Raw genomic sequence first — 27,823 nt, forward strand, 5'->3', positions numbered from 1 at the left:
ACTGTGTAGTGAAAAGGAATTTTATTTGATATAAGGTTGATGTTATTATATTGTTGATATTGTTTATGAACAAAACCTTTCTCGGTTCTGCAGTGATACTTTTGTGCAGATTTCATTTCCCCTGCATATATTGAGTTAGTTCATAACAAGTCATTTTTATTTGCCTACAAACTTTGTCCTGCATTTTATTATGGACATAAACAAAAAGAAAAGTCCCAAAATCATTCGAATATCATGAAAAAAGCTTTATTGTTATTTTCATATTGATGATTGGCTGCATAGATAATGACACATTGTTCTCTCCTGCCCGAAAGTAGATGAGCTGCTTTTCTAAGTAAAAAGTATCTGCAATACTGGCCGTGTACTTCAAACACTCCTTTCTCCTCCTCCTGCTCCCCATGTCTCCAAAGCTGCTTCTTCATACTGACACCTACTGGATTTAGGAGGAACTGCATGTCAATATTTCCATTGCATCCATCCATCTTCTAATGTTTTGCAATAAAATAAACTACAACCTCTTTTAACCAGATTTACAAGTGTAACTATTTTAAGTGTAACTTTTTTACTGTGGAACATAATTCTTTGCTGTCAGTGTAATTTCAAGCACCTGAACAGTGTAATTATGTTCAGTGTAACAGGACACCCCCCCCCCCCCCTCCTCCTTTTTACTGTGAAACTATACTCCACATTCATATAAATACATTTTGCTTCTCTGCATAAAATGAGTTTAAAAACATGAACAACATCCTGAGAGAGAAAAAAAAAAAAAGGTTTGTTGTGCTAAAATGAGACCTTTAATCCACACATCTTTCCAGTGATGGTGTGAGGCTGCTTGTTGCTGCAGATCTTCTCAAATCTGGGTTGCAGTTGTGAGACTGTCACTCTAGTTCATTTTCAATGTCCAGCTTTCATGTGTATTTTGTCTTGACAGCAGAAAAACCTTTGTCACATAGGTAGGATGTGGCAAAAGGAAGAAGTGTGTCCAGGGCTCTCTTCCCAAGCAGTGAGTCATTTTTCTCCACTACAATCCAAAATTCAGCGTCTTTGACTTAAACTGCAGCCTCACTGCTGAATCAGAGGTGAATCAATGAACTCTTCCTCCTCTGATGTGCTGAAGTCGGCAGGTGGTGTTGCACTGAAGGGCTCACGGATCCAGTCCTATTCTTTGGAATCCTGCACCAGGAAGTATCTCTGGATATGGTTGTGAAGGGTGGAGTCGTGTGCTTTCATGCATGAGATCACTGAGTTCTGCACTGTTGTCTGGGTCAATGTCATTATCTATATAGTGTGAATGGTGTCCAGTGTATTGAGATTTTTTAACTGGAAGTCATCGTCCTCTGTGATACTGAGAAAGGAATGATTGAGTCCAGTGTGTGTGTTAGTTGTAAGTTGTTCCTACTGTTGAGCTGAGGTGCAGTGCCCTCTCTCTGCCTCAGTGTATCAGGTTGTTAGTGTGACTTCCAGGCTGAAGGCAGCAGCTGGATCACATCGAGTGGAGGTGAACTGCTAATCAAAGAAGTTTGGAGGCAACTGAGCAACTTTCAAAATCAAAGAAAGAAAAGAAACAAGTGGTCATTGAATGAATTCCAGTCAGTGTCTTCTGGAGCCAGCGACCCTTTCTAGTGGGGGAAACTGCAGACTAAGAAATCACAAAGGTGAGGAGCACTTGACACCTATGTCGTGTAAAAAGAGTAAGAAAGTCAAGTTAAAATAAAAAGTAGCTCATATAAAAGGTCCTCAGAGTAAAAGTTACTGAGTTACTCTTTTGGCAGTCGGAGAACGGTCTTCAGTTGTTAGAATAAATAGTTTGAGACGAGGAAATCATTGCATGTTTCCACTGAAAAGTTTTACTTTCATGATATGTAGTTCAGCACATGTTGCAGGTAAACAAACAGTAGTTTTTCCTCCGTAGTGTAAAAAGAGTGAAAAATGAAATGACACCACATTCATGTTAAATAAAAACACTGAATAACAAAAGCCATTGGATTCAACATTTTACTTCCATTTCTTCAAAGTTCACATCTGCTCATACAAGATTTTTAACATCACATTTTTCAAAACACAAAAAGCAGCATTGTTAGAAATAATAATGAAATGTGCTTCTTTAAGATTCATTATCAAGCAGGGACCTTTTGTCAGCCTCTGTGCAGTTCAACACAAATGGAAACCAAACTGATTGAAATCTTCTCATTTTGGTGACAAACCAGAAACTAAATGATTTCCTGAAGCGTCTCAACAGAGTTTAAATCAGCAATGTTGACTTCAAACTGGATGATAACTTGTGATTTTGGGCTCAAGCTGGACTTCCTGAACCAGATCTGTTGTAGCTCAATTCCCATTTCCACCTGTGCACATGTCCAAGTGTCCTTGAGCCAGACACTGAACCCCAAACTGCTCCCAGTGGATGGACTGAGTGCCTTGGATGGTAGCCGCCTCCATTGGTGTGTGAATGAATGGGTGAATGTGATTAACAGTGTAAAGCACTTTGGGGACTGCTAAAGGCCTCTGCATACTCCCATAAGAACAAGATGAAAAGTTCAGCGGTGACGTCAGCCAGCTGCTGAAAAAAAAGCTTGTTCAGCAGGAGAGTTCATACTTCGAGAAGAAACTGTGGAACTTTCAGGCCACACCCCTTCACAGCAGACACTTCTGTAAAACATTTTAACTTTTCAACTGCAGTTTATTTCTCACTTCAAATGTTTTCAGAAATACATTTCTCTGAACTGTTTCAGTAATAAAAGAGAACGATTGTGTCCAGGATGTGATGTTGGTCTGGTTTTAACTGCAGGAATTGACAGTCCTGAGTGATGCGTTCAGGTGCATCACGTAACTCTGACTATGCTACGTGCTACATGCTAATGATTATCGGGGTTCACACAGTAGCGAGGCTACATGCTAAACATTATTAAAATATGACTGATACAGTCATTAGCATACTGGAACTTACATGATCAGCACACAGCAGAGCAGCACTGAGAGACTTCAACCTGGACGGTTTGTACTGCTGAACAAAATGTCTCTGGCCAGAGGGAGCTGGCTGAAGAACTTGACCTCATTTTGTTGTTTCTGTGGTGGGACGGCGCGACAGAGGTGGGCCTGGGTGCGCTTTGCCGTACTGTACCCAGGTGTTACGCCACGCTCCGGCACGTACTGCGCGGTGGAACCACGGCTTGTGAGTTTCCATGTGGCACTGCAATTTACTACGGACACGGAAACCTCTCCCACATGTTTCACAAGAATACGGCTTCTCACCTGTGTGAGTCTTCTTGTGTTTCGTCAAATCACTCGAGCCAATGAAACTTTTCCCACATGATTGACAAGAAAACGGCTTCTCACCTGTGTGAATTCTCTTGTGTCTAATCAATTCAAACTGTTGACTGAAACTTTTTTCACATATTTCACAAGAATATGGCTTCTCACCTGTGTGAGTTCTATTGTGACTCTTCAAATAACTCTTTCGACTAAAACTTTTCCCACATGTTTCACAAGAATATGGCTTCTCACCTGTGTGAATTGTCTTGTGTCTCATCAAATCACACTTGTGACTGAAACTTTTTTCACATGATTCACAAGAGTATGGCTTCTCACCTGTGTGAGTTCTGTTGTGACACATCAAATCACTCTGTCGACTGAAACTTTTTCCACATGTTTCACAAGAAAATGGCTTCTCACCTGTGTGAGTTCTCAAGTGGCGCAGCAAATTACTCGGTGAACAGAAACATTTCCCACATATTTCGCAATACGGCTTCTCACCTGTGTGAGTTCTCTTATGCGCCAATAAACCATCCTGTCTGGTGGAACTTTCACCACTTTTCTTTTTATCATTGAGAGTTGTTAATGTCAGTATAAGCCGCTCTCCCTCCTGGCTGGTACTGAGTTCCTGGTGCTCCTCAATCTGTGGAGGTTCTGGTTCCTCTTTGATCTGTGGAGGTTCTGTTTCCTCTTTGATCTGTGGAGGTTCCGGTTCATCTGGTTCCTCTTTGATCTGTGGAGGTTCCAGTTCTTCTGGTTCCTCTTTGATCCGTCGAGGTTCTGGTTCCTCTTTGATCTGTGGAGGTTCTGGTTCCTCTTTGATCTGTGGAGGTTCTGGTCCTTCTTGGACTTTGGACTTTATTTCCGGTTTAAAGAGCTGCTCCTCCCTACAGTCACGGTGCAATTGGAGCTCTGGAGGGACAAAAAAATACAAAATAAAAGTTACATTAATTCTACAGTTCTAGCTTTAGAAAAATCCTGGACTCAAGCAGTGAAATTGAAAACTTCCATCCAAACATCCTACAGTCGTTCTCTTATTGCTTGATGTGAACCTTTAGCTACAGGATTAGCAATGACTGTTTAGGATGAACTTTCTCTCAATGGTATGTTCACTCATCTTCTCTCATATAATGATTAACATAAAAAAAAAAAACTACACATAATAAACTCTTATTAAACTCAACTATTGTCATCCCATCTGTTGGGATCTGACAAGACCACAGAAAGTTGGTTCATTTCTAATGAAAAACCAAAATCATTAATGATCCCTCCCACATTCTCCACCCCGCATTTCAATGGCTTCCCTCCGGGCGGCGCCTCCGCTGCATTGCCTGCAGGACTGAGAGGAGGAGAGCTTCCTTTGTCCCCAAAGCCATTCTGCTCTTAAACTCCAGCTGCTAACATAACATCACATTCCCTTTTCCTCGACTATTTATACTATTTATACTCATTTATACTCATCTTACACTGTCCACACCCCATTTCACCCACTTCAGTCACTTTACTTGATATTATGTATATACCATATAGTCTATAATTATTACTCTTTTTTCACTATATTTATTTATTCATTTATTTTTATTCGATTTTATTCTATTGTCTGTCATTGTCCTGCTCAGTTGTAGTTGCCCAATTGCCCCTTGGGGATAAATAAAGTATTTTGAATTTGAATTTTGAATTTGAAACAATCTTCATTTGTCCCTCAGCATCTCATTGCTGGGGGGTCTTGTTGCCACTGCAGCCACATACATGCAACCCCCACCCCCCCCTTTCTGATCAAAGGAGACCGACTGTCCCCCGTGCACTCAGCCAGTCACCGATTGGTTGAGGTTCCCAGGATTCGACACCATCGAATCCACCAACCTCACCAAAAGCCTTTTGGAGAGATTGTCTAAAAAAGCTTTGCTCCTGCTCTTCAACGGAGGAGGTGAGTTGCTGGAAGCAGCAAACCCCAGAGGCCTCAACTCCTCTTCTGACCGACCACGAGGGTCAGAACTTCCCCCGGATCCAGAAACCAGCACCCAGCATCTGATCTCCCATCAACCAGGGAAAACCAACCGGTTTCTCCAGGACGAGACCTGAGAAACAACACCTCACAGAACCTCTTTGTGCTTTTTCCTCAACAAGCAGGAAAAGCACCACAGACCCGAGTGACCGGATCCTCCGGTCTGGACAAACGAACAACCAGGAGGCTGCAAAGGAAGACTCTCCTGAATCATCAACTTCATCTTCTTCTCGAGGCAACTACAGTTAGCAGGAGGTGCTAACTGCTACAGGAGCAGCAGCTTCTCTCCAGCCTGGACAACAACCAAACTCCTTCTAAAGAGACATGAAGGAAGTGGTCACAACCAACTGGGCAAATACCTGAGATTAGTTAAACCTGATGCTATGAATAGAACTGTTTAACTTTGATGAAGATGTTGATTCTATTACAGTGATTGAGTTCTATTGATGATATCAGGAGCAGTTTTCAACCTGTAAACCAACGTTAGCTGTGCCACACACACACACAGGGTCTGCATGCTAATCTTTGCTTTACTAACTAGTTAACTCACAATCCTACACATTTCACATCAAAGACAACATCACACAGTAACTGAACACCGTCTGACGACTCCAGACGTTTTACAAGACAAATCACCTTCACATCAACTCATTCTAGAAATGTTCCTTTAACAGAGACACACAGGAAGCAACGCTAAAGACCAGCTTCTATGTTCTATTGTTCTCCAGCACCTGGTGGAGACTGAGGACAGACTTCCTGCTGTCTGGTAACCTCCATTTGGAATGTAGTTTATTGTGATCCACCATCTTGTTTTGTAGTTCTATCACCCCTCTCTACACACACACACAGCTGTATATAGGTAGTTAGAATCTGTGTTTTTATTGTAAATAAATAATTTTTGGAATCATAATTGCTGTCTTATTAATGAGCACAAAGGTGAATGAAATGTCGACCTCTTCTGTGTCAAGAACTTCAAAATCCTTCAAGCTTTACTGTGAATTGTGGGAATTGTAATTAATTTAACTATTAATTCAAATTCCAAGTTAACTGTTTACTATATCCTATGAGACCGATATAACTGAATTGGCTATCATAACCTGTTACACAGGTGGTGCTCCCGAGGAGTCTGATACAGATCAGATTAAATTTTCAATAACATAATTAATAACTATCTTTGACAATTATTAATCATTATTGACAGCCAAACTACCAAAACACAAAATAAATGGTACCCCGTGGGTGGACTGCACTACATAAATTGTACCTAGTGATTATTATGAGGTAAGAAATCCCTACACATCTGTAGAATTTACATGTAATTCACATGCAGATGAGCTTGTGTGGTATACAAAAGAAGACCTTTTTTGAGCGGCTATATATTGTCCAGTCATTATCAGTTTTTGCACGTCCATTGTGGGATGTGGAAAACGTAGTCTTGATATACAGTAGTTTGAGAATGTTGTTTGTTTCGTCATGACACAGATGATGTCCACTCCAAGTCTCAGTCCCTTTATTTGGCAATAATGTAGGATCACTAAAAACAAGTGTGTGTATTATCTATATACGTATATGTGTGTGTATGTATATCTACTTGTTTCTTTTCTTTTTTTTTTTGGGGGGGGGGGGGGGGGGGGGGGGGGCGCGCAGATGCAGCAAGCCTTTAATTTAGTATCTCTGAGTAACATAATGATACACATGTTTTATTTACAAATGTGCCATGGCAACAGATAAGGAACTTAAGTTAGAATTTGCTTTATATAAGGTTGAAAGAATTAAGACAGGCTCCTTTTCTAATTTTGAAACTTACAAGAGGAACTATTTCGAGTAGGATAAATGAGCTTCACAGTGGAGGCTTCCTGTACTTTTACTACTGATGTTTATGTTAAGTTATATTTAAGGGAATAGTTGTAAAATGCTCCATCATCAGCATCTCTGTTTGCATTGATCTTTTGTATTCAATATAGGATAACACATACAAATGAGGCTGATCGGGGGGAAGGGAGTGCTAAGCTGGTCGGGGACTTTGGCATTTCAGGGACTAAATATGATAACTGTGCCGCAAATTAATTATAGAACATACTTAATACATTTTAGTTTCCCTCCTTCACTACTGAAGAGGTTCAATAAGACAATAGACACGTTTCTATGGCAAAATACCTTTTTTTAACAGAACTAAATGATGTGCCGCTAAAGAAGATGGAGGTCTGAGTCTGCCAAGGGTGGACTGGTCCCACTATACCTTCTCTCTCAATCAGCAATCCAAAATAAATATTACAGAGGATAAAGCTCCAGGATGGGTTTTAATTGAAAGGAACTCACTAATCTCCTACCAGTTCACACTTTTATTTCACAAACTGGGGCTGAAATCCCATTTAGGAATCCGCTGTTGGAGTTTGCGAGGGGAACTTGGAGAACATCACACCAGATTGTAAAAGAAAAATCCTCCTTCACTAAGAAGTTTTTTCTGTGGCAGAACAAGTTATTGAAAGTGGGTAAAAAAAACTCTTTACTGGAAGACATGGGTCGAGGCGGGGATAATATATATTGAGGATGTTTTTGAGCTTAATAATGGTATGTCTTTTGAGGAGGTGATGGCCAAACAAGACTTTCGGAAATATCTACAACTAAGAAGCTGGATTCTATCCTTACTAAAGAAACTCCCAATATCGTGCACAGCAATACAGGGGCTTTTTCTGGGCAGTCAGCTGGTGAGGGGAAGAGCATGAGAAGGCGATCTTGGAGGCGAGATAACTGAAGACAAGTGGAAGGAAGTTGCAGGTCCTGGTGTAAGACATCACGGGAGGCCCAGACTAGACTGAGAACCTACAAGATTATTCATAGAAGCTATTGGACTCGCTGTAAGATGGCTCAACTCAAACTGGGGGAATCAGATACGTGTTGGAGATGTGAAAACAACAGAGGTACATTTATACATATCTTATATGAATGCCAACTGACACAGATGTTATGGGGAAACAATTATAAAATCTAATGAAATCTGAGCGAAAACTATGTAAGACTAAAGGCCGATTCATCCTCCATAAGAACAAGAAGAAAGTTCAGCACTCCGGGGTCTTGCCGAACAAAATGACATCATTTTCTTGGTCCAGCTCCTTCTGGCCGAAGAAAATTGGTTTGGCCGTTCAAACCATCCGGGCCAAAGTCGGTGCCGTACCGCCGAAACTTCAGCACTGCCGTGTGCTACGCATGCACGTTCCAACTCGCTAATGACTATCAGTCATATTTTAATAATGTTTAGTATGTAACGTCTCTACGCAGCTCGTTAACATGTCGGAAGGCAGCTTACGTGATGCACCTGAACGCATCACTCATAGCTGTCAGCTCCTGTAGTTAAAACCAGATCAACATGGCGGCTCAGACAAAAACTCTCTTTTATTACTGAAACAGTTCAGAGAAATGTATTTCTGAAAACATTGGAAGAGAGAAATAAGCTGCAGTTGAAACGTTAAAACGTTGCTTCACGAGTTTGACAGCTTCTTCATGGAGTATGAACTCTCCTGCTTGCTGACGTCACTGCTGAACTTATCTTCTTGTTCTGAGGGGAGTCTGCAGGAGCCTTTACTTGCTCAGCCTTGATAGCCCTCTGACCCGGAAACAGTGACGTTTAAAGTGGCCAATCAGAAAGGAGGGGAGATTATGAGGCCGTCTATGCAACTCCCGCCCCCAAAGTGACAAACCTCAACATCACCATGCGGAGAGATCACAGGTGACACAGCAAGCCTATGCACGTCCCTGTTTCGGTCCCTTCGACACATTTAAGGTGTGTTAACAGTTAAAAATGTGTGCGTCCACTGTGACGTGTCCACCCAGTACATGGTGTCTGCTCTTACCGGGTCGGCTTGTCAGATGTTCTACAGTGTACACACACACACACACACACACACACACACACACACACACACACACACACACACACACACACACACACACACACACACACACACACACACACACACACACACACACACACACACACACACACACACACACACACACACACACAATGTGTGATCATGACCTCAACCAAGACGACAGGAAAAATATCTTATAATTCATTGAGACAGCTTTTTATTGTCATGACTCATGAGCTAATATTATGAAAAGGCAAAAACATCTATCGAAATTTTTAGTAACTATTCTGAAAAACAGATGAAAAAGTCAAAGTCTGAGTTCAATCCAAGTTTCCCTCCAGAGACACAAATCCTGCTTCTGTGTGCGGTGGATAAACCAAACACAGTCAGAACAATGGAGATCCTGTACCAGTCACATTCATGTGTTCATTCACACTTTTCCATACCTATTCTGTGGAGCTTGATTTGAGGTTTCCGGATGGTTTCCAACAATCTGTGCTGACGATCAACCTCCTCCTCGTGCTGGACGATAGTTTGTTCAAACTCTCCCAAAGCCTGAACTGAACTCATTGTTGCTGCAGGAGATGAAATGTTTCCTCTGTGAGACACGACGACACAGCCGAGAGAGTCCAACAAGCTCCAAACAGTAGTGGAGGGCGGCTCGAGCTAAAATATCGATGTATAAAAACCAACGTTGGTATTAGGATGGATCAATACTTGCGCGTTAAGATGGATTGTTAAGCTTCAGGTCTATCGCTTCACTTCAGTCGCGCTCGCTCCGCCCTTCCTTTTCCTGTTTCCGGTCTGACGTCACGTTATTGCGCAGAGCCCTGCATGATTTTATTTTCAGAGAGAAAAATGTTTTAATTACATGAGCAATGTGTTTTGAAGTGGTGATACCATGAATGTTTTTGTCTAAGATTCCTTGTTTTAATTGTATGCAATGCTTATACAAGCATTATGTCATAACTACATGTATTCTCAACATTTATTTGTCTTGCGTAAAGACTTTCTCCTTCAATTTTCCCATTTATATGTTTTGCAAATAAAAAAATGTTTTGTCTGTTATCATTTTTTTTTGGTAAGTCTTTATTGACAAAAACAAACAGTGCCAAAAACACAATTTACGGAGACGCCTCATAGACTGGCGCTGCCTACTGGAGCTGACGTGGCACAACGACGCCATCTTGGATGGGGCACCCTTCACCTCCAATTCATTAATTTCTACTGAGTTCGCCTGTAATAATCATCACTCCCCGAGTATGATCATTAATACACGTGCGTATGCACACACACACACACACACACACACACACACACACACACACACACCACAGTTATATCACTCAGTTGTGTTGGAATAAAGCTTTGTTGTTTTGTTTTGTTTTGTTTTGGTGTTTTTTTTTGGGGGTGGGGGTGTTTCAATGAAAATGAAGTTAGCACTTTTGACTCTGGTGCAACCGGAAAGTTCGATGCCCCGTCCAACGCTGGAACCCTCCCCAGCAGGACATGAGGCGTCTATCTGTCAACGGCCAGTACAACAGAGAACAATACCGTATAACAACCGCCAGGGGACAATGAACACAGAGACTTCAGAATATCACATCAAACAAAAACATTAAAACGAGCACATAAAACAAAAGTCTTAATTGCTTTGTTTGTTTAATTCTGACAGTTTTCATATATTGCTGGCCTCATTTACATCGATAGAGAAAAGTGGTTTTTGATTAGTATATCGACATTTGTGAATATACCATTTGGCTAAATTTATAACAAGATTAATGAAATAAAACAGTTATTTTCACATAGGGAAAGTCAATGAACCAAACAAACATGATCAAAGCAAAGGGAGAAGTTTGGTTCAATACAAGTAGAGATCAAGGTGCAAACATCTTCTCATAACTTGTTAGAAAAGGGGCAAGACAAAGACAGATGAAATATATTTTCAGGGGGTTCTTTAAAGAAAGAGCAATTTATATCTATGTCTCTTTTGAGTAGTTGCGAGAAAACACGTGACGGGTAAAATTTGTGGATTATTTTAAGATACTTCTTTACTTTATTATTTATCATATATCTAGCTGGCAAATTCACCACATTTTTCCAGTCAAGGTCACTAATAAAGTTGTTCCAATAAGATTCCACATGTGGATTTGAGACAACATCTTTTTGAAATAATGAGCGTATTATTATTACGTGTTGACGAGAAACAAATTTGACCAATTTCTAGTTTAGTTGGATCGAAGGGTAAAAGTGTTGGATTTTATTCCTGCAGTACCTTTAAATAACACAATTACTCCAGCAGGTATAGCTTTTATAACATTATTAAATTCATTTACATTAATTATAACACTATATTTGGAAATAAAGCGTTGATCATTTATTGATGATCCATCCGAGTTGAACAGCTGAAGAACTAGAAGTATGTTATGAGTAAACCAGTCAGGGTAAAATAAGGATTTGTTTACATGTAAGATGTCTTTAATATTCCATATGTAGTACTTATGCAGGGAGAAATGATGTTTGTAGATCAATGACCAAGAGAGAAGCATCTGGTTACGGTAATTGGATAGATTCAAAGGGACTTTTTCAACATTATAATTACAAAATAAAAGAGAATTTAGGCCACCCAACTTAAAGAAAACTAATTTTGGAATGAAATTCCAAATTGAAGATGATTTGTGATGAATTGTTTTAGCCAGTTTATTTTGAAAGTATTATTTAAGGTGGAAAAGTCTAAAAAGTTAAGGCCACCCTTATCATCTGAGTTCATTATTACTGTTTTTCTTTTTTTTTTTAAGGCTTTTTGTTTCTCCGTATGAAAAATCAGTGGACTTATTTCACAGCTGCAGACCAAAACACTGCAAACTACGATGTCTGAACAAGAAAATGTTTTGCAATAAAATAAACTACAACCTCTTTCAACCACCTTCACAGCATGACTATTTTAAGTGTAACTTTTTTACTGTGAAACATTATTCTTTGCCGTCAGTGTAATTTCAAGCACCTGAACAGTGTAATTATGTTCAGTGTAACAGGACACCCCCCCCCCCCCTCCTTTTTACTGTGTAACTATATTCCACATTGATATAAATACATTTTGCTTCTCTGTATAAAATGTGTTTAAAAACATGAACAACATCCTGAGAGAGAAAAAAAAAAAAGGTTTGTTGTGCTAAAATGAGACCTTTAATCCACACATCTTTCCAGTGATGGTGTGAGGCTGCTTGTTGCTGCAGATCTTCTCAAATCTGGGTTGCAGTTGTGAGACTGTCACTCTAGTTCATTTTCAATGTCCAGCTTTCATGTGTATTTTGTCTTGACAGCAGAAAAACCTTTGTCACATAGGTAGGATGTGGCAAAAGGAAGAAGTGTGTCCAGGGCTCTCTTCCCAAGCAGTGAGTCATTTTTCTCCACTACAATCCAAAATGCAGCGTCTTTGACTTAAACTGCAGCCTCACTGCTGAATCAGAGGTGAATCAATGAACTCTTCCTCCTCTGATGTGCTGAAGTCGGCAGGTGGTGTTGCACTGAAGGGCTCACGGATCCAGTCCTATTCTTTGGAATCCTGCACCAGGAAGTATCTCTGGATATGGTTGTGAAGGGTGGAGTCGTGTGCTTTCATGCATGAGATCACCGAGTTCTGCACTGTTGTCTGGGTCAATGTCATTATCTATATAGTGTGAATGGTGTCCAGTGTATTGAGATTTTTTTGACTGAAAGTCATCGTCCTCTGTGATACTGAGAAAGGAATGATTGAGTCCAGTGTGTGTGTTAGTTGCTCCTGCAGCCATCAAGAACAGTGCATGTCTGTATGTATAGTTTTCTATACTCTGCCCTTAACTCAAGAGTCACTCTGCTGTTTCGGGGAGCTGCTGCAGGGGTGGATGAGCAGTTTGTCATGCCTAAGAAAAGCAATGTTCCCTCAGTCTCGTGCAGCTCTCAGTTTTGGAAACAGTTATTTTATTTTCTGTTTTACAGCGTCCGTGTTGTCCTCATTGATGAAGATCTTAGTTCCTCTGAGGTTCTTGGCTCTCTGCAGGATTGTTGCTCCATCTTTATATCCCAGGAACTTCACCACTATCGGCCTGGGTCTTTCGCTTCCTGACACAGGCTTCCCTGTACGGGGCACTCTCTCCACCTCCATCTCCTGCTGCAGCTGTAGGTTCTCTCGGAGGACCTTCTTTAGTTTTTCCTCAGTCGGCCCAGGTCTCGCCAGGCGACTCCGTGATCCCATCTATTACTAGATTGTTTCACATGATTGTCCTTCCAGATCATCTAGTTTGTCTGTCACAGTGATTAAACTGTCACATATTTTCATAAGGTCTGATTGCAGGGCATTGTAATGTTCTGAAAGTTTTGTTCTGCTTCTTTTGATGTCATCTACTTCTTTTGACAATGCTGCCAGTCTTGTGTTTGTGCTTCCACTAAAATGTCTTACTTTCATAATATTTAGTTCAGCACATATGTTGCATGCAAATAAAAAGTATGTTGTTCCTACTGTTGAGCTGATGTGCAGTGCCCTCTCTCTGCCTCAGTGTATCAGGTTGTGAGTGTGACTTCCAGGCCGAAGGCAGCAGCTGGATCACATCGAGTGGAGGTGAACTGCTAATCAAAGAAGTTTGGAGGCATTCACTCAGAACGCAGTGAGCAACTTTCAAAATCAAAGAAAGAAAAGAAACAAGTGGCCATTGAATGAATTCCAGTCAGTGTCTTCTGAAGCCAGCGACCCTTTCTAGAGGGGGAAACTACAGACTAAGAAATCACAAAAGTGAGGAGCACTTGACACCTATGTCGTGTAAAAAGAGTAAGAAAGTCAAGTTAAAATAAAAAGTAGCTCATATAAAAGGTCCTCAGAGTAAAAGTTACTGAGTTACTCTTTTGGCAGTGGGAGAACGGTCTTCAGTTGTTAGAATAAATAGTTTGAGACGAGGAACTCATTGCATGTTTCCACTGAAATGTTTTACTTTCATGATATGTAGTTCAGCACATGTTGCAGGTAAACAAACTGTAGTTTTTCCTCCGTAGTGTAAAAAGAGTGAAAAATGAAATGACACCACATTCATGTTAAATAAAAACACTGAATAACAAAAGCCATTGGATTCATGTCAACATTTTAATTCCATTTCTTCAAAGTTCACATCTGCTCATAAAAGATTTTTAACCTCACATTTTTCAAAATACAGAAAGCAGCATTGTTAGAAATAATAATGAAAAGTGCTTCTTTAAGATTCATTATCAAGCAGGGACCTTTTGTCAGCCTCTGTGCAGTTCAACACAAATGGAAACCAAACTGATTGAAATCTTCTCATTTTGGTGACAAACCAGAAACTAAATGATTTCCTGAAGCGTCTCAACAGAGTTTAAATCAGCAATGTTGACTTCAAACTGGATGATAACTTGTGATTTTGGGCTCAAGCTGGACTTCCTGAACCAGATCTGTTGTAGCTCAAATCCCATCTCCACCTGTCCACATGTCCTTGAGCAAGACGCTGAACCCCAAACTGCTCCCAGTGGATGGACTGAGTGCCTTGCATGGTAGCCGCCTCCATTGGTGTGTGAATGAATGGGTGAATGTGATTAACAGTGTAAAGCACTTTGGGGACTGCTAAAGGCCTCTGCATACTCCCATAAGAACAAGAAGCAAAGTTCAGCGGTGACGTCAGGCAGCTGCTGAAAAAAATGCTTGTTCAGCAGACACTTCTGTAAAACATTTTAACTTTTCAACTGCAGTTTATTTCTCACTTCAAATGTTTTCAGAAATACATTTCTCTGAACTGTTTCATTAATAAAAGAGAACGACTGTGTCCAGGACGTGATGTTGGTCTGGTTTTAACTGCAGGAACTGACAGTCCTGAGTGATGCGTTCAGGGGCATCATGTAACTCTGACTATGCTACGTGCTACATGCTAATGTTTTTCAGGGTTCACACAGTAGTGAGGCTACATGCTAAACAATATTAAAATATGACTGATACAGTCATTAGCATGCTGGAACGTACATGAGCAGCACACAGCAGAGCAGCACTGAGAGACTTCAGCCTGGACGGTTTGTACTGCTGAACAAAATGTCTCTGGCCAGAGGGAGCTGGCTGAAGAACTTGACCTCATTTTGTTGTTTCTGTGGTGGGACGGCGCGACAGAGGTGGGCCTGGGTGCGCTTTGCCGTACTGTACCCAGGTGTTGCGCCACGCTCCGGCACGTACTGCGCGGTGGAACCACGGCTTGTGAGTTTCCATGTGGCAGTGCAATTTACTACGGACACTGAAACCTCTCCCACACGTTTCACAAGAATACGGCTTCTCACCTGTGTGAGTCCTTTTGTGTTTCGTCAAATCACTCGAGCCAATGAAACTTTTCCCACATGATTGACAAGAAAACGGCTTCTCACCTGTGTGAATTCTCTTGTGTCTCATCAAATCAAACTGTTGACTGAAACTTTTTTCACATATTTCACAAGAATATGGCTTCTCACCTGTGTGAGTTCTATTGTGACTCTTCAAATAACTCTTTCGACTGAAACTTTTCCCACATGTTTCACAAGAATATGGCTTCTCACCTGTGTGAATTGTCTTATGTCTCCTCAAATCACACTTTTGACTGAAACTTCTTTCACATGATTCACAAGAGTATGGCTTCTCACCTGTGTGAGTTCTGTTGTGACACATCAACTCACTCTGTCGACTGAAACTTTTCCCACATGTTTCACAAGAAAATGGCTTCTCACCTGTGTGAGTTCTCAAGTGGCGCAGCAAATTACTCTGTGAACAGAAACATTTCCCACATATTTTGCAATACGGCTTCTCACCTGTGTGAGTTCTCTTATGCGCCAATAAACCATCCTGTCCGATGGAACTTTCACCACTTTTCTTTTTATCATTGAGAGTTGTTAACGTCAGTATAAGCCGCTGTCCTTCCTGGCTGGTACTGAGTTCCTGGTGCTCCTCAATCTGTGGAGGTTCTGGTTCCTCTTTGATCTGTGGAGGTTCCGGTTCATCTGGTTCCTCTTTGATCTGTGGAGGTTCAAGTTCTTCTGGTTCCTCTTTGATCTGTGAAGGTTCTGGTTCCTCTTTGATCTGTGAAGGTTCTGGTTCTTCTTTGATCTGTGGAGGTTCTGGTTCTTCTTGGACTTTGGACTTTGTTTCCGGTTTAAAGAGCTGCTCCTCCCTACAGTCACGGTGCAATTGGAGCTCTGGAGGGACAAAAAAGTACAAAATAAAAGTTACATTACTTCTACAGTTCTAGCTTTAGAAAAATTCTGGACTCAAGCAGTGAAATTGAAAACTTCCATTCAAACATCCTACAGTCGTTCTCTTATTGCTTGATGTGAACCTTTAGCTGCAGGATTAACAATGACTGTTTAGGATGAACTTTCTCTCAATGGTATGTTCACTCATCTTCTCTCATATTCTCACAACTAATGATTAACATAAAAAAAAAAAATACACATAATAAACTCTTATTATGTGTTGGGATTTTGACACCGGCAGAAAATGCTGAAAATGAATATTTGCCATTGTATTTAAAGCTGCTGCTGGTGTGATGTTCAGATGTGAACTCCAAATGCCCTGCACTCAACTATTGTCATCCCATCTGTTGGGATCTGACAAGACCACAGAAAGTTGGTTCATTTCTAATGAAAAACAATCTTCATTTGTCCCTCAGCATCTCATTGCTGGGGGGTCTTGTTGCCACTGCAGCCACATACATGCAACCCCCACCCCCCCCTTTCTGATCAAAGGAGACCGACTGTCCCCCGTGCACTCAGCCAGTCACCGATTGGTTGAGGTTCCCAGGATTCGACACCATCGAATCCACCAACCTCACCAAAAGCCTTTTGGAGAGATTGTCTAAAAAAGCTTTGCTCCTGCTCTTCAACGGAGGAGGTGAGTTGCTGGAAGAAGCAAACCCCAGAGGCCTCAACTCCTCTTCTGACCCGACCACGGGGGTCAGAACTTCCCCCGGATCCAGAAACCAGCACCCAGCGTCTGATCTCCCATCAACCAGGGAAAACCAACCGGTTTCTCCAGGACGAGACCTGAGAAACAACGCCTCTCAGAACCTCTTTGTGCTTTTTCCTCAACAAGCAGGAAAAGCACCACAGACCCGAGTGACCGGATCCTCCGGTCTGGACAAACGAACAACCAGGAGGCTGCAAAGGAAGACTCTCCTGAATCATCAACTTCATCTTCTTCTCGAGGCAACTACATTTAGCAGGAGGTGCTAACTGCTACAGGAGCAGCAGCTTCTCTCCAGCCTGGACAACAACCAAACTCCTTCTAAAGAGACATGAAGGAAGTGGTCACAACCAACTGGCTAAATACTAGTGATTGAGTTCTATTGACAATGATATTAGATTCAATTAGAGTCGAATAAAAATGACATCATTTTCTTGGTCCAGCTCCTTCTGGCCGAAGAAAATTGGTTTGGCCGTTCAAACTGTCCGGGCTGACGTCGGTGCCGTACCGCCGAAACTTCAGCACTGCCGTGTGCTACGCATGCACGTTCCAGCTCGGTAATGACTATCAGTCATATTTTAATCATGTTAAGTATAAAACGTCTCTACGCAGCTCGTTAACTTGTCGGAAGGCGGCTTACGTGATGCACCTGAATGCATCACTCAAAGCTGGCAGCTCCTGTAGTTAAAACCAGATCAACATGGCGGCTCAGACAAAAACTCTCTTTTATTACTGAAACAGTTCAGAGAAATGTATTTCTGAAAACATTGGAAGAGAGAAATAAGCTGCAGTTGAAACGTTAAAACGCCGCTTCACAAATTTTACAGCTTCTTCACGGAGTATGAACTCTCCTGCTTGCTGACGTCACTGCTGAACTTTTCTTCTTGTTCTTAGGGGAGTCTGCAGGAGCCTTTACTTGCTCAGCCTTGATAACCCTCTGACCCGGAAACAGTGATGCCTATGCACATCCCTGGTTTGGTCCCTTCGACACATTTAAGGTGTGTTAACAATTAAATATGTGTGCGTGCACTGTGACGTGTCCGCCCAGTACAGGGTGTCTGCTCTTACCGGGTCCGCTTGTCAGACGTTCTTCTGTGTGTGCGCGCGCACGCGCGCGCACGCACACACACACACACACACACACACACACACACACACACACACACACACACACACACACACACACACACACACACACACACACACACACACACACACACACACACACACACACACACACACACACACACACACACACACACACACACACACACACACACACACACACACACACACACACACACACACACACACACACTGTTAATGAAGGACCTCAACCAAGACGACAGGAAAAATGTCTTATAATTCATTGAGACAGCTTTTTATTGTCATGACTCATGAGCTAATATTATGAAAAGGGAAAAACATCTATCGAAATTTTTAGTAACTATTCTGAAAAACAGATGAAAGAGTCAAAGCCTGAGCTCAATCCAAGTTTCCCTCCAGAGACACAAATCCTGCTTCTGTGTGCGGTGGATAAACCAAACTCAGTCAGAACAATGGAGATCCTGCACCAGTCACATTCATGTGTTCATTCACACTTTTCCATACCTATTCTGTGGAGCTTGATTTGAGGGTTCCAGATGGTTTCCAGCAGGCTATGCTGACGATCAACCTCCTCCTCGTGCTGGACGATAGTTTGTTCAAACTCTCCCAAAGCCTGAACTGAACTCATTGTTGCTGCAGGAGATGAAATGTTTCGTCTGTGAGACACGACGACACAGCCGAGAGAGTCCAACAAGCTCCAAACAGTAGTGGAGGGCGGCTCGAGCTAAAATATCGATGTATAAAAACCAACGTTGGTATTAGGATGGATCAATACTTGCGCTTTAAGATGGATTGTTAAGCTTCAGGTCTATCGCTTCACTTCAGTCGCGCTCGCTCCGCCCTTCCTTTTCCTGTTTCCGGTCTGACGTCACGTTATTGCGCAGAGCCCTGCATGATTTTATTTTCAGAGAGAAAAATGTTTTAATTACATGAGCAATGTGTTTTGAAGTGGTGATACCATGAATGTTTTTGTCTAAGATTCCTTGTTTTAATTGTATGCAATGCTTATACAAGCATTATGTCATAACTACATGTATTCTCAACATTTATTTGTCTTGCGTAAAGACCTTCTTATTCAATTTTCCCATTTATATGTTTTGCAAATGAAAAAATGTTTTGTCTGTTATCGTTTTTTTGGTAAGTCTTTATTGACAAAAACAAACAGTGCCAAAAACACAATTTACGGAGACGCCTCATAGACTGGCGCTGCCTACTGGAGCTGACGTGGCACAACGACGCCATCTTGGATGGGGCACCCTTCACCTCCAATTCATTAATTTCTGCTGCGTTCGCCTATAATAATCATCACTCCCCGAATATGATCATTAATACACGTACGTATGCACACACACACACACACACACACACACACACACACACACACACACACACACACACACACACACACACCACAGTTATTTCACTTAGTTGTGTTGGAATAAAGCTTTGTGTTTTTTTTTTTTTTTTTTTTTGGGGGGGGGGGGGGGTCAATTCATAGTGCCGAACCACAGTCCACTGCTGGTGTGCGTGTGTGTGTCAATGAAAGTGAGGTTAGCACTTTTGACTGTGGTGCAAAAGGAAAGTTCGATGCCCCGTCCAATATGGCGGTGACGCTGGAACCCTCCCCAGCAGGACATGAGGCGTCTATCTGTCAACGGCCAGTACAACAGAGAACAATACCGTATAACAACCGCCAGGGGACAATGAACACAGAGACTTCAGAATATCACATCAAACAAAAACATTAAAACGAGCACATAAAACAAAAGTCTTAATTGCTTTGTTTGTTTAATTCTGACAGTTTTCATATATTCCTGGCCTCATTTACATCGATAGAGAAAAGTGGTTTTTGATTAGTATATCGACATTTGTGAATATACCATTTGGCTAAATTTATAACAAGATTAATGAAATAAAACAGTTATTTTCACATAGGGAAAGTCAATGAACCAAACAAACATGATCAAAGCAAAGGGAGAAGTTTGGTTCAATACAAGTAGAGATCAAGGTGCAAACATCTTCTCATAACTTGTTAGAAAAGGGGCAAGACAAAGACAGATGAAATATATTTTCAGGGGGTTCTTTAAAGAAAGAGCAATTTATATCTATGTCTCTTTTGAGTAGTTGCGAGAAAACACGTGACGGGTAAAATTTGTGGATTATTTTAAGATACTTCTTTTACTTTATTATTTATCATATATCGAGTTGGCAAATTCCCAAAATTTCTTTAATCAAGGTCACTAATAAAGTTGTTCCAATAAGATTCCACATATGGAATTGAGACAACATCTATTTGAAATAATGAGCGTATTATTACATGTTGTAGAGAAACATCCATCCATTTTCTCCCGCTTATCCTTTTCCGAGTCGCTGGTTATGGTAATTGGATAGAATCAAGGTGACTTTTTCAACATTATATCAACAAGATAAAAGAAAATTTAGGTCTCCCAATTTCAAGAAAATAAAATTATACAATGACATTCCAAATTGAACATTGGTTCTTGATTAATTGTTTTAGCCAATTTATTTTGAAAGTATTATTTAAGGTGGAGAAGTCTAAAAAGTTAAGGCCACCCTTATCATCTGAGTTCATTATTACTGGTTTTTTTAATGTTTTTTGTTTCTCAATATGAAAAATCTGTGGACTTATTTCACAGCTGCAGACCAAAACACTGCAAACTACGATGTCTGAACAAGAAAATAGTTCCTGTGGAAACAACACACATTTATTTAAACACTTAAAAACAGCCAAAAGAAAACTCTGAGCTGTAAAGCAAACGGAGGGAGGAGGAGGGGAATCCCCAAACCACTACTGGACCCCGGCACAGAGACAGCAGTCACTGCCAGAGGCCTTTGAGCAAGGCAGCAATATCCAGGGAGCTGATCTATAGAAGGAAAGTTAGATTTAATCATCTCCAGCATCAGTTCATGTGGTTTTTCTTAGTGTAATCGGTCATCGTCTTCATAGTAGTAATTACAGTAGACTGATTAACTATAGACTATTCAGAGAGAAGTAATATATTCCGTCAGTTGAAATAAATCTAAATAAATTATTTTACTGGAACTTTACTTTTCTTTACTATTTACTTTAAATATGAATATGGATGAATAGAAAACCCCTTTTGTGTTCACTGTCAAAGTAACATGACTGTTACTGGAAGTTTTTGTTATAATATTGATATTGTTATGTTGTTTATGAACAAATCCTTTCTCAGTTCTGCAGTGATACTTTTGTCCAGATTTCATTTACCCTGTATATATTGAGTTTGTTCATAACAAGTCATCTCTATTTACCTACAATCTTTGTCCTGCATTTTATTATGATTATAATCAACTAATAAAAGAAAAATCATTCCCCAAATCATTCCAAGATCAGCATAGTGATGAGCTGCTTTTCTAAGTAAAAAGTATCTGCAATACTGGCCCTGTACTTCAAACACTCCTTTCCCCTCCTCCTGCTCCCCATGTCTCCAAAGCTGCATGTTCATACTGACACCTACTGGAATTAGGGGGAACTGCACTTTAGTATTTCTAATGGAGCCTGTCCTCTGGAAAACGACCAGAAAGGTCGTTTTTACGTGCCTCAAACTACGACCAGGAGTTATGTTTTTACAGCGCCCCCCTGCAGCCATGGAAATAATGACAGTGTCGTCATTATTTCCATGGCTGCAGGGGGGCGTTGAGCCCCTCTTTTTTTTCCCAATAGACTTTATTGTGCTCAAAGATATTACAGAAAAATTGCAAAAACAGTTACAATCAGCATATACTTATGGTACTTGCAAGTATAATAGGAAGTGCAATTTGATCAAGAGAGAAGGGAGATTGAAAGAAAGATTAAGACAGAAAAGAAAAAAATTAGGATACAAACAAACAAACAAACAAAACCGGGGGAATTATTAACTATGTCATCATCCTGAACGTATGACACACATACCCAGTTTAAATTGCTTTTTGCTTCCACTGGCCCCGTCCTGCGCCATGGAAATAATAACCGGTTCGTCATCAAACTGCACTTCCCCCGGGTTTGTTGCGCGGTATGTAAATAAAAATAGTATCGTCATTAAACTGTTCGCCATTGTTTTCCACGTGACTGGTGCGTTCTGGAGTGGACATCGGCTTTTTGTTTTTTCAACTTTTCTGAGAAAGAGTAGGTTCTGCATCGGTAAGATTCAGCAATCAAAACACTCCAGTGTAAGTGTAAAGTGTAATACAGCTTTGTGATATTTGGCAGGAATTATGTCTCTTACGCCATTCTATCTCTCTGTTTACAGTTGAATCTGGACACACCAGCCAGATTTCAAAGCAGACGTGACACAGACTGTTGAGAATCCCCCAGAGGTTGAGATTCCTTCAGAGGTTCCAAATCTTGGTACGCATACTGCATCCTAACAGGATAAATAAGGCCAACTTTTATCTTCATGATTAAAAACATTTGATACAGACTAAATATTGTAGGCTATAAATGATGCTGGCTATAATGAGGATTCATATTTAGTGACAAAACATTATTGGAGAATACTTATGTCTGTTAAAATACACTGATGTGTCTGTCTTTTACATTATTGGTGTTTCCAACATAGAGGGCTGGTCCTTAGTTGAACTTTAAATAGTTTTAGTGGTGTCCAGTAAACCCTATTTACAATCTTAAATTGAATGAGTCTGATTTTAAGGGCTCTGGATTTATTTTTTTTTAAGTTTCTTAACAGCTGGCTCCACTCAACCTCTGTAAATGCGGTGGACAGCTCAGATTCCCACACAAGTTTGAGGACAGAAGAAGAGTTATCAGAGCAGTGCAGGAGCACAGAGTACTAGTGAGGTGCTTCATGTCCCAACCTGAATACCTTGAGTATCTGTGTCAGGATGTCTGCACCGGGAGGTGTTGTGGAGGGCGATCCAAATGTTTGAACGAGATGTCTACATTGCAGATAATGCCAGTGCTGATGTTCGGGTAATCGAAACTGCTCCTTTAGGTTACTGAAAGATGTGATAGTTCCGCCCTCCCACTACTCACCTAATACCCTGATTCCATGGTCATACCACAATCTCCAGAAAACAGGTTGAGTGCCGTACACACAACCTGTGGTTTCGCCAAACGGAGGCCGAGAGATGGCAGTGGGAGTCCAGTTTACACATTTTAGCAACTCTCTTCCACAACCACTGTAGGTGAGACAGAATTGGGTGGGTTTGCTCGTCATCTGTTAGTCTGGTTGTAACAAAGTGGATAGGATGGAGAGGTTTACACAAGGAGTTCTCCATGCGGTACCAGGAAGGGGCTCGCTCTCGGGGGCGAGACCAGTGCGCCATGTGCCAGAGGCCAAAGGCGAGGTGATATAGCAAAAGATTTGGGTTAGTCCTCCCTGGTCTCTGTAACTTTCTTAATTTCAGTCTGGGACGTTTACCATCCCAGAGAAATAGATTGCATAGTCTGTCAAATTATTTAAAGTATTTTAATGGAATAGTAATAGGTAAAAAATATTAATATTAATAGGTAAAGGCTGTAACAGATCATTCAATTTCGGTCTAAAATTAATTTTGAGGATGTTGGCTTTCCCCCACAAGGAGAGATGGAGAGGGGTCCATCGCTCAACATCATTCTTATACATTCCCAGGAGGGGTTCAATGCTGGCGCATGCAAGGTCTGACAACTGTGGAGGGAACATGAGACCAAGATACTTGATGCACTATAAAGGCCATATAAGGTCACCGGGTGTAAACACATTTTCGGGGCAGTAAGCTGAAAGAGGAAGTAACTCCGATTTTTCCCAATTCGCCGAATACCCTGATAATCTAGAAGAACGACTGATAATAGAGAATAAGGAAGGAAGAGACCAATCAGTTTCCGTTACAAAGACTAATGGGTCATTTGCATACATCATTCATTTATGTGTGGGGTCACCTATATTGATGCCCGGGAAGTCAGCGTCTTTCCACAAGGCTGCTGCAGGGGGCTCAATTGCTCAGGCAAAGAGGAGTGGACTGAATGGGCAGCCTTGTCTCGTACCTCTGCCAAGTTCAAACGGTTGTGAAAGAACGGCATTAGATAAAACTGGCGCCCTAGGGTGGGCGTACAGAAGTTTAATCCAACCCACAAATCTTGAACCAAACCCGAAGGATTCCAGAATGACGAGCAGATGCTGCCACTCCACCTGGTCAAATGCCTTCTCCGCATCCAAGGAGAGAGCGGCTGCAGGGGAGTGTATATTGCTAGAGGCCCACATTAAATTAATCAAACGTCTAAGATTACTGGCTGAGCTACGAGATCGTATGAAGCCCACTTGATGTGGCTGTATCAGTGTGTTAATCAATGTACTTAATGGGGCTGCAAGGATTTTCGCTCGGAGTTTACTTTCACACCCCATCAGGCTGATGGGCCTGTAATTTATGCAGTTATGAGGGCCTGTGTCTTTTTTTCAGAATTAAAGAGATGACGGCATCAGACAGAGGAAGGAGACAGGCTGAGCCGGTCCATAGCCTCGTGGTACATGTCTAGCAGTAGTGGAGAGAGCTCCTGTATGTAGGTCTTGGAAAACTTGCTGGCTGGCTGCAAAATGTGGACTGGTATTCCTGAAGGGAGGCGGGTCTCAATGAGACCAAACAACACATATTTGAAAAGATTTGGGGACCATTTAAAATTTTGGTTCAGGACTTGGACTCTTGTGATGACTTGACTAATTTCTAATTCCTCTGGCAGTAAGCGCTACGGTTGTAAGATGATTGAGGAAGACGAAAGAGAAGCTGTTGTTCTAATTAGTTTTTTTTGTTATTGCACCATTATTTTGTTATTACTATTCTCTATAATTAAGACGTGTATAAACATCTCTCTGTATTGCAAGAATTTGTAATTATTGTATTAACATGGTAAAAATCTTCAATACAATATATATGGAAAAAAAAGAAGACAGTCATTTAGATTTTACATTTTAAAACAGTAACTCGATGTTTCCAAGAGGAGCTTGTGAGAGTGATGTTTCAATTCAAAAAATTCAAGGTTTCCTTCGCTATACTTTCTGATTCTAAGTATTCTTCCACATTCATCATGAGAGTGAAGTTTTTTTCTAGGCTGTGTTTTTATAAATTGAATAAGGAATATGACGGGGGTTTTTCTCCCTCCTCAATCCACTTTGCCCCAGAACTTATAAATAATCTCTGAGTTTTATTCAGTTATTCAGATAAAATCTACCAGAAAGAACCAGGTACGAGTTCGGAGCCAGGGCCAGACCTAGCACCAGTTCTTTGTCTTTCCACCACCAAAGTCCCGGCCTATCAGGGGGTAAACTGGTGCTACGCTGGCCCCACTTCATTGCTGGGCCCGACGCGTCATCAGCTTCGGGCGGAGTTATCGCTACCTTCAAGGCGGAAGCGACGCTGAACCAGCTTTCTGAAAACTACAGCGAACACGAAATGGTTATAGAGAAAAAAATAATAATTAACGCGTGGGAACGATATAATAAATTGTTCCCTCAAGTTAATAATACGAGGGAACGAGATTATTTAATCCGCGATCGTGGGGCCGTGGCTCTCGAGAGCGCAGCACAGCTCCTCCAATGTCAGTCAGCTACGTCAGATATTATTTAGAAGCAGTTTTCCATTGTCGTTTTTTTTCACACTTTTCATGGTAACATTATTATAACTAACTTCATGTCCAGGTCTTGTTTCGCGTTCTGACTGCAGCCGCTGAGCAATGCAGTGTGAGGCTGCTCCGCTCCAAGACGCTCCAATATTATTTTCTAACCCACAGAACTTCTTTATATTGAATACATTTGGTTCATCAGCAACTAAAAACAAACTACAAACTACTGTAAATGAAAGCTTGGATTTTCTTAGCCATAAAATGAGCCTTTTAATGGCTTCATGCGAAAGAAAACCTTAATCAGAGTGTTTACGTAGGTTGTCATTATAAACGGCTGTAAAGCAGTGTTCTATCGTTCTACACCTCCATTCCTCCATGTTGAAGCATTTGATTCAGACACACCCAGAAATAAAGTGAAAGGAGCAGAAATTCACAATGTAATGCTCAAGCCCCAAGCTCATCCATGCGCTATCTTTAATCAACTTAATAATTTCTCTGGTGAAATGTGATGTTTTCTAAATGTTCCTTGACTTTCGATGCATGGTCTACCAACACTATACAGCCACGGGAACCAGAGTTAACGACATCGTCACAGTTAAACACAAAATGCTTCTCCAGGCACGTCGCATTTCTTGACAAACTTTCCAAGTGTCTTGCTGCTCTCATCCATCTTATTTTATTGATCACAATAATATATATTATTAAAAAGAGGAATTAAGAGCAAACTAAAAGCAGCATTTTAGTTTCTGTGCAATTTTCAAACACGCTGGGCTACCTGTTGAGAAGTACTTGGTGGCGGCGCCCAGAGACATAATAAAGAGTAGACGCCTCTTCGACCGCTGCCGCACACTAGTGCGGTGCGTTTACAGGGCGGAAACTTGGACCTGTGGCAATCGCTCCTGCAGTGCATTACATCTATAGAGGAATGATGTGCTTACACTATTAAAGATGTCATAAATCACACAATTCTCAAGCAATTTTTACACAGTTTGTGAATAACAACAGTCAGACATGATATATATATATACACGATAAATAAATATATATACAGTATATATATATCTACAAGCGGCTGAAATGAGTTTTCTCTGTAGGGTGGCTGGGCGCTCCCTTAGAGATAGGGTGAGGAGCTCAGTCACCAGGGAGGAGCTCGGAGTAGAGCCGCTGCTCCTCCACATCCAGAGGAGCCAGCTGAGGCTCGGGCATCTGCTCCGGTAGGAGGCCTCGGGGCAGACCTAGGACACGCTGGAGAGACTATGTCTCTCGGCTGGCCTGGGAACGCCCTGGGGTCCCACCGGAGGAGCTGGAGGAAGTGTCTGGGGCGAGGGAAATCTGGACAGCCTTGCTTAGACTGCTGCTCCGGTGACCCGGCCCCGGATAAGCGGAAGAAAATGGATGGATATATATATAGAGAGAGAGAGAGAGAGCGACGTAAATAGAACAAAAGAAACCCAGAAAACGTTCAGACCTGATCAGGTTTTTATTGACATTATTGCTTAGGGCTATGGCTATACATTGCATTTGACAATTATTATTCTATAATTGTACTGCTACAGTATTACTGTAACTGCTATTCTTACAATTATTATATTCTCAACTTATTTTATTTAATATTTACTGGTTTATTCTCATTGTACTATTATTATTGCTATATTATTATATTATATTACCTTTTTATAATTATCTAATGTTGTTTATTATTATTACAGTTTTTATTATTATATTACAGTTACTGTGTCTTATATTATTATAACCATTACTACGGCAAGTAGAGTATAGCAAGTAACCTGTTTGCCCACGGTAACAGTATTATCACAATACAGCGATTCTGCTCGGTATATCGCTGGAAATTTCATCCACGATACGTTACGATATCTGTCTCGCTGAAGAAATTCAGAATTTATTGACTGCACCTACTTCACATGAATTACAAAACATTGTCAATCAATTTCACATGAATGACAGGGCGTCTACTCTTTATTATGTCTATGGCGGCGCCAGTGTCTGACCTCACTGCAGCCCTGGGGCTAGTCTTGGCCGGACACTCTGTGACCCACAAGAAT

The 27,823-nt window shown here is 41.1% G+C and overlaps 1 protein-coding gene across 1 annotated transcript; it reads right to left on the reverse strand.

Moving 5' to 3' along the window:
• Positions 1 to 1,983: 1,983 nt before the first annotated feature.
• LOC308112043 (uncharacterized protein) lies at positions 1,984 to 9,834 on the reverse strand. The gene is made up of 2 exons (XM_080467247.1): positions 9,576 to 9,834; positions 1,984 to 4,164 (listed from the first exon to the last, which is right to left on the reverse strand). Exons 1-2 carry the CDS (start codon positions 9,697 to 9,699, stop codon positions 3,053 to 3,055), a joined length of 1,236 nt encoding a protein of 411 aa, XP_080323373.1. The 5' UTR covers positions 9,700 to 9,834; the 3' UTR covers positions 1,984 to 3,052.
• Positions 9,835 to 27,823: the final 17,989 nt, after the last annotated feature.

The sequence above is a fragment of the Lipophrys pholis genome (genome assembly GCF_963383615.2).
Source record: "Lipophrys pholis genome assembly, chromosome: 1".
Classification (NCBI taxonomy): Eukaryota; Metazoa; Chordata; class Actinopteri; order Blenniiformes; family Blenniidae; genus Lipophrys; species Lipophrys pholis.

Bases quoted from the DNA above. Each gene is read 5' to 3' on its own strand.
- LOC308112043 (XM_080467247.1), bottom strand. From the start codon at position 9,699: ATGAGTTCAGTTCAGGCTTTGGGAGAGTTTGAACAAACTATCGTCCAG. The intron at 4,165-9,575 runs GTATGGAAAAGT...TTGTCCCTCCAG, and splicing joins AATCAAGCTCCACAGAATAG to AGCTCCAATTGCACCGTGAC.